This window comes from Sminthopsis crassicaudata, chromosome 3 (assembly GCF_048593235.1).
Source record: "Sminthopsis crassicaudata isolate SCR6 chromosome 3, ASM4859323v1, whole genome shotgun sequence".
In the NCBI taxonomy this organism is placed as follows: Eukaryota; Metazoa; Chordata; class Mammalia; order Dasyuromorphia; family Dasyuridae; genus Sminthopsis; species Sminthopsis crassicaudata.
Genome location: NC_133619.1, coordinates 227,140,384 through 227,152,835, shown reverse-complemented (window position 1 = coordinate 227,152,835; position 12,452 = coordinate 227,140,384). Strand labels below are relative to the sequence as shown.

The window sequence follows — 12,452 nt, the reverse complement described above, 5'->3', positions numbered from 1 at the left end:
TCACAATCACTTTCCTATAGCTTTTCACTTGCTTTAGTTTTGTGGCTTGATTTTCTTTTCACTGTTCTCATATGCTTATTTTGTCCAGACATTTTTGCCATACATTATTTAGAGGTGGTAAGATCCAGGTCAGAGTTGAAATTTTGAAGTCAAAGGTAGATTGTAATTTCTGGGCGCTGATGAATAGCCAGGATGTTGCTTCAGGAGCATGAGGGAAACCCAGCCCATGGCTCAATGGAGGAAGACATGGCACCAACCTTTTACCACACAAGTTTATTTTAAATAAAAGTGAACACAGATGCAGGCTGGGTGGCCCGAATGGGCAAGGGAGAGGGAGGGAACGATGGGAGGGCAGACATACAGCAGGATCCAGGCAGAGTCCGTGTGGTATGAACTAAGCTGCAGGAATGGGAGAGGCTGGGGGTGGGGAAAGGGACACAGGGGCAGTGCCAGGCTACAGTGCCAGGAGCAGAAGATTGAGGGTGGGCCCAGTGTCAAGTGGGAATAATTCCACCCCTTAGGTGCTCCCCTCCTCCCTGGCCCCCCAAGCCTTTGCCAGTCTGCTGCAAACTTATCCTGTACTCCCCCGTCCCCCACCCTGGACCTGCCCTTCAGCCACTGGGAAGTCAAATGACAAAATAAATAAGGATCTGTGAGCCCTAACCTGGCCCCCTGGCAATGGAGAAGGGGAGCCAAGCCAGGCTCGATGCCCCGGAGCCCCTGGCCTTTATAAGCCCTGGGAAAAGAACAGGTAAAGTGCAAGGAAAATCCAGTAAGTAAAAATATACCAATGAATTTGTCTGTCAAATATACAGCTGTGGATTGTTGGGGGAGCAGGGCAGGTGGAGTGGATGGGCAGGTAGTACCACCCTAGAAAGTGTTGACCAACACAGCAAAGAGACAACGGAAATAAATAGAGGTGAGGAGTGAGCATGGGGTCCTGCCCACTTGGGCCAGCGCCATATTATGTACAGGGCCCCGTGCCTACTCACCTGTCCCCCACCCACCCCTGCTCTCTGGGGCTCCCCAATGCTGCGGCACTGACACAAAGCACCTGGCCGACTGGCTATGAGGGAAGGGGGGATATAATGTTTTGGGTTGGGGGGGAAGCACGGGGAAAGCCGTGCAATCAACCAGGGCTGGCATAGGCTGTGCTCTCCTCAGTACTCATCCTGGTCTTCTGGTTGATGCTCTTCAATCTCATCATCTTCAGGGGGAGCAAATCCTTCCTAAGCAGGGGAAGAAAAGAGAGTCAGACAGTAGTGGAGTGGAGGGAGCATGTCAGGGACGGGGACTTTCCCTCGGACCCAGGACCACTGCAGGACAGGCGGGGGTGGGTCCCAAGGGCTGACCTCTGTGGCATAGAGGATGCCGATGATGCCAGAGATGACAGGGCTGTTATCGCTTTCATGTTCCTGGCAGATGAGCTCAATGTCACGGAGCTTGCTGAAGTAGAAGTCACGTTCCTTCTCCAGCCCATCCACCGTCAGTTTCAAGTCCAGTAGCTGTTTGGATACAATGATCCTCACATATCTGGGCCCCCCTTCCTGAGGCCAGCTTTCTCCCTCCGCCATGATCTTGGCCGGCCTCCTAAGGGTGGAGGGGGCCAGGACCACACCTTAAGGGCAGTGTGACTCTGCCAGGTCTGTACTAACCTGCTGGTTGAGTTCAAGGATCTGGGCATCAGCCTCATGACCGCCGTTGCGTGTGGAGGGAGGGTTCTTTCGGAGGATGCAGGGCGGCGCCACATTGCTCAGCCGGCCAGGAGTCTGCATGTTTTTAGGGCCTGTGGGTGACGTCCTCTGGGGAACTGCCCAGAAAGAAGGATCAGAACAGGCCAGTTGTGCCCAGTGACTCAGCTCGGCATAAGGTGGCCTCATGTAGCAGCTGCAAGGGGTACAGGCAGCCCATGCAAGAGACAGTCATTTCCCCTTCCCTTGCCTGACTAGGGAGCCAAGCAGAGGGATCTGAACCCCAAACTCTTAACTATGTGTTTTTATTTTATGACAGCCAGGGAGACCTTTTGGAGACTTTGGGAATAAGAGAAGGCAATGAATGGGGTAGGGAAAAGAGCTGGCCTGAGAATGAAGGGAAGAAGGGAGAAGGCAGGAGAGTGGGGAGAAAGACCCTACCAACAGCTGGAGCTCAGGGAGGAGCAGCCAGACCCAGGAAGTAGGGCTCCAGATGAGCAAAATTTTGTCTCTAGTTCTTGACTTTCCTAATTCCAAACCCATCTTTCTGCCTGGCCAAGTCCTGATCAGGAGAGACCCTGGGATTTTACAACTTGGGATACTCCCAGGTGTTCTCTCCCTCACCCAGGGAGATGGGACTGCCAGAAGAAACTGGGCTTATCCCTCCTCTATCCCTTTATGCTGGCCCCCTCCTCTTCCTCTCTCCTTTCCTGCTGTTTTGTACATAAGTTGGATTCCCAACTACTGTGTGCCACCGTCAGACTGTTCCTGTCAAACTGATGATGTGCCCACAGGCTTTCCCCATGCCTCTGTTCTGAACAGCCTGTGGCTAGCTTCCTTTCTACTGCTGCTCCCCAGGAGGATTTGGCTGCTTCTGCTTCTGTGCAAAGCAAGCGGGTAGGAGGTAGGGGAGGCAGTGCAAGCAGAAGAGATGACTCTGCTATGACGGAGTCAGATGTGGACTCAGGGAGTCCCTGCTCTTTTTCCATTCCCATCCCTCTCAGTTCTCCCTTTTCTCTTCCTCCTCCACTACTGGAGCTCATTCAACTTCTTATTTCAAGCTGCTGCTCTGATTAAGTATTCAATACAACAGGCATTGGGGATAAGTGAAGACAGAATGTACCCAGAATGTACCCCTATGGACAGGGAAAGGGAGAGAAGCCACAGCTGTATTGGTTGGGTGGATTGGCCTTTGTCACAATGGTGCTCTGGGCTGCTGCGTGCAAAAGGGCAAGATGTTCTGGCTGAGGAAACGGACAAAGGACCAGCTGCCACCTCTATCTATTAGGGTCCACACAGATCAAGCCCAGACGGTTGGAAGAAATGCCTCATGTTTCCTACCTTGAATCTGCCAGCCACCTTCCAGGTGAACAGCTATTTTCCAGCACCCACCCTTATTCCTGTCCCTTAATCACCACCCTACTGTTGGATCTTTCCCATAACAAGTGTAGATGACATCTGAACTCCGTGATAACAGTCTCCTCCAGGCTGGTGGGCATGGGGCCGGCCCCACAGGCACTCTAGGCTCGGCCCCCCATGTTCCCTCCCCCGGCTGGGGCACGTTACCTGCAGTGCCAATGGGTTTCTTGGGTTTGTTGAAGATCTGATCACCTGGGTTAGGAGGTGGCGCCACATCCTGGCCCTGCCGTGCCAGTAGAGGGTTGTAATCCTTTCCGTCATAGTTCGCATCAAAGAATTTCTTAAACCACTGAATAAACTCAAAATTATCTTGAAATTTTCCTTTCACTAATTTCTCTACAGGAATTATCTGAAACAGACCAGATAGGCAGAGAATGTTCACTATGGGCCACTCCAGGGCTCTTTCTCTCAGGGGCAAAGTTTTTGCATCATGGCCCACCTCCCTGAGGCCAACATGCAGCCCTTGCATTCTCTAGGTTTACTCCCTCCCCACTGCCCAAGCCTCTACCACCTCCGTCCCCATCCCACTGACCTCCTGCCCTTCCCGAACCACTGAAAGAGGCAGGGCTGAGACAAATAGGGATATGTGAGCGTGCCAGTGCATGTAAGAGAGGAGAGTGGGAGGGGAAGGGAGAGAAACATAGAGAAAAAGAGAAAGAAAAGAGAGAGACAGACAGATAGAGGGAGATAGAGAGAGACAGAGAGACACAGAAAGAGAGAGACAGAGAGGGAGAGAAAGAGAGAGAGAGAAAGAGGGAAGAAAAAGAGAGAGGGGAGGGGGGAAAAGAGAAAGAAAGAAAGAAAGAGGAGAGAGAGGGGAAAAGAGAGACAGAGAGAGCAAGTGCTTTCTTCACAAAATAGAAAGAATGATTTCCCATCCCTTCCCAGTTAAAAACTCATGTAACCCTCCCCCCTGAGTGATGGAGGAAGAGGGTCAGGCTGAAGGAAAATCAATACTCTAGAGAAATAAAAGAGTTAGAATAGGGGTCTGAATTGCCTTGGGCTAACCAAGAAATGACAGCTAAATGAAACCAAACTATAGAGAGCCTGAGTTTTAAGGATATGTTGAGTCCAAAGAGGGGATACAGTGGAGTGGGGAGTTTGAGTGTCTCAGTATGTAAAGAGGTTTGAGGTTCTCAATATGGCCCTCAAGGCTGGATTCTCTTGCCAGGGAGCTGGGGTGGGAGGGGAGGGAGAGTGAGAGAAGGGCCAGAGCAGGTTGCAGAAGGACCCAAATGAATCCCTCAGCCCCTGCTGTGGTGGCCGCTGCCGGACCGTCTTCTTCCCCAGGGCCAGACAGCTCCTCAGGGTCTCCTGAGTGCAGACACCTACTTTGTCAACACCCATCTTCTTGAAGGCAGCTTGCAGCACCTTGAAGTTGTGGATATATTCATGCTCTAGCTTGGCCTGGAACTTCACCTTCCTCAAGTGCACACATCCAGGAAAGAGCATATCCATGAACTGGCAGTAAGCAGCCCCTGTGAATTGGCATGCCTGACCTGAAGGGTGTCCCCACAGTCTAGCTCCTGTCCTTTCCCCACTCTTTCTTCTCCTAGATCCCCGGATCCATGCCTTTTGAACCCAAGATTTGGGAGCCTATTTGGTGCTGAGAATAGAGACTACTGGTACCATTTTCATCTTTTTCCTATTCTTTTGAATTTTCCCCTTGGTCCTACAGCTTCTCTGACCCTTTTTAATCTTTCCTTAATCCAATACTCTATATACTTAAGTTCTATGAACAAATCTGGTAAATTAATTCAGGTTTCTGCTGCTTGATTCCACCCCAACCATAATTCCATACCTCTTTTCTCTAATTCTCAAGTTATTTTACTATCACAATTCCTGCTCTTTCCTTCCTTCCTCTCTACATCTACCTCAGATTTCTGCTTTGCCATTTTCCTACCTGAACATAGCTGTTCTATCTTGGTGTAGTTGAGATGCAGGGAATCATTGACCCAAGCAAGCATGTCATGGCGACTCAGGTTCTCACTGGTCACAGATGTGGAGTACACATTGACGGCCATACCCCAGCTATGAGGAGACAGAAAGGAGGCAAGTAGGTCATTGTCTAGAGAATTTCACTCTACCTTGTCTTTGCCTTATCCAGAGGAAAGAGCAGTATATTAATCTCGAGAAACAGAAAGGAAAAAGTAGTGTTGCCCCTAGGTTGCATCGGCAAAATATTCTGAGGAGACAAACTGGGTAAATTATTAATTCAAGGGTATGTTGAGTGCCTACCATGTGCCTGGCATTGTACTAGATGCAGTATGATGCAGAAGAGAAATCCCTGCCTTCAAGTAGTTTGTAGACTCATTCTACAGAGAAACAATATGACAGAACATAAAAGTGCCAAATAAGGGTCAAAGCCAGTGCTAAAGATTGAAGGGTCTTTAGAAATTGATGGGAAAGCTTCATGAAGGTAGGATTACCTTTGAGAGGATGGAAAATCTGACAGTCTTCCCTTGTTTCCTAGAGGTTTGTAATACCAAATTAGTTCTAATTGAGATAACAACATGGCAAAAACCATTATGGTAAATGGTCAAAACACTAGTGGCTGAGATGTCACAAAATGTGCATAGGTTTGTGTAATGGTGAAAGCACCAAAGGTATTTCTAATCTATATTTCTCTCTAGTGGTTGCTCTATTGCTATATATGTTTGCACTGGGGCAAGACTCAGCAAAGATTGTGACCCAGACATTTTGAACTAGTCCTAAGCCCAGCGAAGGGGCTAAAGAATAAAGAATGATTATATTGACTAAGTGCCATTGTGCTATGTACTAGGATTACAAAAACAAAATGAAACAATCTCATCTCTTAAGGAGTTTGCTTGCATTCTATTGAGGAAGACATGTACTTCTATAATGACCTAGTCTAAATCTAAGCTAGTCAGAGCAGATATGAGCAGAGGGATCCAACAGACTTGTTTATAAGATGGTGCTTCCTGGAAAATCCAGAGGCTGACAGCTCCTGTGTGGTATATATAGCAGGACAGGAAGCAGTCTTAGATGGAAGTAGATCACTAATGATCCACTAAAACCGGTCTTCAAGTGCCCCCCAGCTTGAGACCCCAGCCTTGTTTAGGGTTTCTACAAGACTGAATTAGATTTAGGCCTACATGTCCTCTTTTAGAAGCAGATATGGTAAGTAGCCCTATGAGGCCCAGTGTCGCTGTTGCCTGCAGTCTTCAGGCTTATATTGGCATGTCCTGAGGAATGTGGTGGGGAGCTGGGGGAATTTTATATCTCTATTGACCTTATGCCAAAAACAAGTCTCCAGCTTCTTTTTTAGGACACAGCCAAAGCCTTTGAAAGCAAGGTTCTCAGAAAGGCCACCTATGCAGCAGGGTTCTTAGAAGATGTCTTGAGCAACCTTTAATGGGAAAGCCTGATGGGAAGGCTTAAGCCTGGGATCCTAAATAATGATATCTGGGGTGGAAACCAAGTGCCTGGAAACACACAGTTGGAAGAATCGATGCCTCCAGAGCTCAATGCCATCATTGCTACATTACTGACGTCATTTTCTCAGGGATACCAACTAATGTTAGGGCTACAGCCTCAGAAGCAGCTCATGGGACACTTCGGTAGATAAGGCTCTGCTCTGCCTAGGAATAGGTTTGGAAGTAACCATCCCAGAATCCTAGGAGCCTTTCACAGGGAGAATGATAGAGAGTCCAGCTTTACTTTATGATGGGGCCTGACAGGGATGGGAGTGCCTCAATTGTCTGTCTTCCTCCCTTTGTTCTTTCCTGGGTTCCTAGAAGACCTTGCTCTGAAGACAACTGTGCCGTGACCAGCAGATGGAGCTCTGTTCCTTAAAAACAGACTTTTTGTGGCCGCACCTGTAATACAAGATTATTCTAATTCTGATACCATCTCCAGATCTATATCTGGTCACTGGATGCACAGGCTCTGGAGAGGAAATTGAGGCAGGTGACCTTGCCCAATCCTCCTCCCTCACTTGCATGTGACGGCATCCCCTTCCTGATGTCATGGTGGTCTTCGAGAAGGAAGGATCATCAACAACAATAGTGCTGAGAGTTTTGGGAGGGGGAGGTTTGAGAATAAGGAGAAGGAAGTTCAGCATGTTGGAATAGGGGAAGGCACTCCTGATTGTGAAGGATTCAACGATAAATTGTTTCATAGGTAGCTCCAAAATGTAAGATTCTACAATTTGCAATCAAGGGCAATTATTGAACATATTTTTTATTGTGGGGCAGCCCCTTTTAGGAACAGTCTTGAGGGTTTCTGGGTTAGAAATGACTCAAAATTACTGTTCCCAAGATCATTCTTGCCCAGAATGCTTCATCCTTCCTCTCCCCAGTCCACCTTAGTCTGGATAGTTATTGTCATAGGTGTATTAAGACAAGAATAATTTGTGATAAGAGAGATTAAGTAATGGTTAGTGCCACACAGGGAGGCTGTTTCTGCCTCCCTGTCATCATTGGCAGTGCTGTCTATCCTTTGACAAATGGTGGATGCTCTCTGGAAGCAGTCTATGGAGTTTGGGAAAATTAAAATTTCCATGGAGATTGATTTTGATTCAACCACATAATACCAAGGGTGGTCCTGTTGTGGATCCTGTTTTTTTTTTTTTTTTTTTTTTTTTTTTGTTGCAATTACCTGATGACATATGGTGACAGATATGCCATTGTATTGTCACTTTTACATTGAGAGATTGATACTTAGGAACTGTACTCTAAGATTAAATCCTGCTTTATAGTTTCATGATTCCTAAGAACAGGCATAGAGTGGAAAAAAAGGAGCAAAAGATTTGGTTTATAATTATAAAGTTCTATGCAACAGGTCACCCCCTATTCTAGCACCTTTTATAACAGTGATTCAGTGAGTATAACTTCTTTACTGGTATCAAAAAAGTTTACCCCTGAGAGCCCAGACAAGAGGTAGGAAGGTAGTTAAGGCAGATCAACTGAAACTTGTATGTATGAGTACAATGAAGGATACTCAAATTAAAAAAAAAATAGTTGTTCATATTTTTGAATGCCTAGAAATCCCATACTACAAAGCTGGCAGATATTTATTTTGTGATAAATCAATTCACAGATATTATAATGAAGGTTTAAAATTTTCTGTAGACAGAAACACCTAAGGAGATACAATGTTTGAACGTTGTCTGAGGCAGCTAAAAGGAGGGGGGGGGGGAAGAAATAGGCTTTTGGAATAGTCTCCAAGTAAAGAATTTTAGAAACGAACATTCGAATAGATTTTTGGTCTCTTTCCTTAGAATCTAAGGTGTCTAACATCTAAGTTTAGATATTTAAATTCTTGATTCATGATTTAGAGACTTTAAGTCATTTGCTTTGTTCTTTAAAAATACTCATGATCAAGGATATCCTAACATTTTACCAATCTAAAGCCCGTCAGGTCCAAGTTCAACCCAATTCCTTTATTCTCTTTTCAGCAGAAAAGGAGAAAAGCTTAGTCATCATCCTCCATAGACAATCTTCACCTACTTGAAAGCAGTTAAAATGTCCTTTCATTCTTTTCAACTTTATCAGAAATTTTCTATGCCATACTTCCCAGCTCCCCTATGATAACTCTATGAAGAGCATGACTAAAGTCCTCTATTCCAAGGGGCACATAGATTTCTACCCTTGGCCGTAGATCTAAATATTTGTCTTGAAATGGTCAGAGAGCAGCATTCTTCAGCAGATTAGGGTAAATAATATCAGACTCCAGAGAATGGAGCCCATGGGCTTTCATGTATGAAACAAGGGCTTTATGCAGCTTTAGTTCTTATGTATTATCATGAAGCACAAAGCTTTGAGCCTAGAGGGAAAAATGGCAGCATCTTGGACTAGCCAAGTGGATGATAAAAACCTATGGTAGTTCTCACTTTCTCCCTGCCTCGTGAAGTTGCCAGATTTTTTTCTGCAGCTCAGCCTTTAGCGGTGGTTTACCAATTTCCTTTCTCCCCCCTCATTTCTGAATTTCCTATAGGCCTTGCTCTCTTATAGATCTCGTCCTACCAGGTAGGAAGGCTGGAACCACTGCTGCTTGTTCAAAGAAGTGAGACCCCTGTACAGCACACACTCAATCTGTTGAATCTGCCAAAAAGTTTCCAGCTTCTGATGTGGGACCATGCCCCATTGTCACTGGGCTCTTGTCTTCCTGCTCAGACACAGTTTGGGCTGAAGTAATGTTTGGAAATTTTATGTAGCCACCACCCCCACCCCTTTTGGTTCCGTCCAGGTTATTCTGGGGTTGCATTAGGGGAGTGTGTGAGGCCAGGGATGGGGGAGGTTCAGAAGGGCCGGAGTAGCCCTTTCAACGGGTCACAAAGCCCTGAGAAGATACAGCCAATCATCTTCCTCTCTAAGCTGAGCAGTGACCTGACCAGGAAAGGATTACTCTGCCAAATGGGGCAAGGGGAACAGGTACAGTATCCTTTCACCCACATTTATTCTTTCATCCACCAAACATTTAAGTATTCAGTTTATGGAGATAATGTTAGATGTGCTTGAATATATAGACGAGTAGACACAGTTTTTGTCTTCATAGACCTTATAATCTCAGAATATGCCTATTATGAGCTCAGTCTGATACCACCCTAGTCGTTTCCAAATCCAGCACGGGGAGCTAAATGAAGAGACTTAAATGGCTATTCTAAGTGCAGTTCTACCTAGGTGCCAGCTGTAGGGAAAGATAAGTTGGTACTGGAACTTATCAGGGTGCTCTTTGCTCATTCTCTCAGTAGCTGTAGGACAACTTGTCAACTCAGTCCCAAGAACCCTAGAGAGGCCCTACTCACTGCCCCCAACCCTCAATCCTTCTCTTGCTGAAGTTTTAGTCACTAGAGGGCTTGTGGCAGTTCTCAAGGGGGTGCTGCCAGACACTGACCTGAACTATTAAGGGCTTTCTCCTAGTTCTCAGGATCAGTCCAGGTCACCTAATGCTGCTGCCAGCAAGAAATTGATGTTATATAAGCCTTTGGACTGGAATAAGTTATTAAACTTGTTAAAATTGGGTGAGTTTTTTTTTTTAAAGGGAGTATGGATTGTAGTGGGTAGACAGCCTTGGGGTCAAGGAGCCCAGCTGGGCTCAAATCTTGCTCCAATACATACTGGCTTTGTAACCCTGGCTAAGAGATCAGTAAAAGGAATGTCCATATACCAGGAGACCCTATAGTAATGAATTCAGAGGTTTGGATACCTATCCACTCTCCCCACATCTCTAACTGCTTCTCTTTCAAACAATGTGAAACAAAACAAAATGCCTAGGAAGGCCTAAAGAATATTCTACCAGTTCTGCATTTAGTATTTTTAAACTCATTACATGCTGATGTTTAAAATCCAGGGATAACAACAAAAGTACCTTCTATATTAGTATCACAACTAATCCTTTGCTGGAAGGCTGAGAAAAAAAAAAAAGATGTGATAGAATGATAATTCACACCTACATAACTCTATATTACAAAATAATTCATATATGCATAATCTCACATAAGCCTCCTAACAAATTAATATTAAGAGCATTTATACAGTGTTTTCAGGTTTGTAAAGCACTTTCCAAATATTATATCATTTGGTTCATATGACAATCCTGTGGGGTATGTGCTATTATTATCCTCTACTTTACAGATAAGGAAACTGAGTCTGAAAGAGGTTAAGTGCTTGTTCAGAATCACACAGCTCTAATGGGTCTGAAGCTCCAAAGTCTAGCATTCTATCTGTCTAGCCACCTGGTAGGTAATGCAGATAATGTATCTAATTCAGAGTTAATGAATGAAGGCACAAGAGGTTAATTTTTTCAAAAGTGGAAGTAGAAAAGTTGTCAGTCAGGTCCATACTCTTTCCATAACACAATGCTCCCTCCTCTTGGTTGCCACCATTGTTGCCCCCTCTTCCAATTGGTGAAGTCTTGCCTAGAATTCTCCATTAGGCCCTTTGTAGATACTAGGATCCATCTTTGCTCCAGACTTTGTAAAATGTTTTATTTGCCAGGGAGTTACCTTCTTTATCTACCATTAAAAAAAATCATCTTTCTTTTGTATTGTCTTCCCTCAACAGAACGTAAGCAATGAGGGTAGGAGTTGTCTTTTTGTATTCCCAGTGTGTAGTTGTATTCCTTAGCACAGTACCTGGCACATAATAGGCCCTTAATAAATACTTGATGGATCTATCTATCCATCTATTATTCTGCAACAAGATTCAACTACAGACCAACCACCTAAACTATCAGTGCTAATTGATTTTCCTCCTTAACTTCCCACAGGGCTGTTACAGACCTTTTCTTTTCCTCTCTCTATTTTCCTAATTTTCGGTCTCTCCTTCAAATATGCACAAGTCTTGCTCAAGTTTAAATGAAACTTCACTTGACCTTAGCATTCTCTAAAGCTATCTTCTTATATCTCTCTCGTTTCACAAATTTAAAAAAAAAAAAATCACTTCTTATTTAGCAATCTTTTGCAATTTGTCTTCTGACCTCACCCAATTGAAATTGCTCTCTTCAATGATCTTTTAGTTCCCCAATCCAATGATGACTTTTTTTTTTTTCCAGTTCCCAAACTTTTGGACTTCTCTGCAGCATGTGACCCTTTTCTCCTGGCTCTGGATATTCTATTTCCCCTGGGTTTCTGTGACACTTCCATCCACTGCTTTTTCTCCTCTTTCTCTGGCCACTCCTCAATCTCAAGTGTTGTTTCATCATCATTTGTGCCCCACCCCCCTCTAACAGGGAGTATTCCCCACATCTCTATACTGGGTTCTCTTCTTTTCTCAGTTTACACTGTCTCTTGGTATTCCAGGTATTTCATTATTGCAGATCTCTAGGGATATGGGAAAATGGTCAAATTTTCCACCCTTCCAAAGGCTAAATCCTTCATGAAACTTTCTCTTAATCTCTTCCTTTGGTTGGCAGTTGATTATACTCTTTTTCATAGTTTTGAAGTTCTTCTGTCCAATTGTTTTTTTTTTTAAATAAGATAGACTATATGAAGGCAGGGATTTTTATTATGTGTCATGCCACTTACTGTATGTGATTGGTAGTTAATAAATCCTTCTCCAATAAATCCAATAATTCATCTCTTCCTCATGGAATCAAATTCTAGGGAAATGACTCTCATACTTTTATATATACAGCCTTACTCTCTTGCCTAAAATCCAGTTCCATATAATCAATTACCTGTTAGGTAATTCCAATTAGATTTCAAATTTAACATGTTCAAATAAAATTGTTTATCTTTTTCTCAAATCCCATATTTTCTTCCTTTATTCATTCATTTTTTTTAAAACAAGGTAATCAGGGTTAAATGACTTCTTCAAGGTCACACAGCTAGTAAGAGTCAAATATCTGAGGCCAGATTTAAATTCAGATCCTTATGTT

General features: G+C 44.4%; 1 protein-coding gene across 8 annotated transcripts in view; it reads right to left on the bottom strand.

Annotated features, from left to right (window-relative positions):
- Positions 1 to 1,067: 1,067 nt before the first annotated feature.
- MAPRE3 (microtubule associated protein RP/EB family member 3) overlaps positions 1,068 to 12,452 on the bottom strand; it is an 83,495-nt gene continuing 72,110 nt past the window's right edge. For 4 of the 8 annotated variants that reach the window (XM_074300132.1, XM_074300137.1, XM_074300136.1 and 1 more), the window contains 6 exons: positions 5,014 to 5,141; positions 4,443 to 4,588; positions 3,258 to 3,459; positions 1,656 to 1,810; positions 1,353 to 1,505; positions 1,068 to 1,229 (listed from right to left, as the gene is read on the bottom strand). In XM_074300132.1, the coding sequence (XP_074156233.1) occupies positions 1,161 to 1,229; positions 1,353 to 1,505; positions 1,656 to 1,810; positions 3,258 to 3,459; positions 4,443 to 4,588; positions 5,014 to 5,134 (846 nt within the window). In that variant the 5' untranslated portion in view covers positions 5,135 to 5,141 and the 3' untranslated portion in view covers positions 1,068 to 1,160. Of the gene's footprint in view, positions 1,230 to 1,352; positions 1,506 to 1,655; positions 1,811 to 3,257; positions 3,460 to 4,442; positions 4,589 to 5,013; positions 5,142 to 9,097; positions 10,529 to 11,557; positions 12,016 to 12,452 lie in introns of those variants that run through there. The other 4 variants (XM_074300131.1, XM_074300138.1, XM_074300133.1 and 1 more) reach the window with 4 other exon arrangements.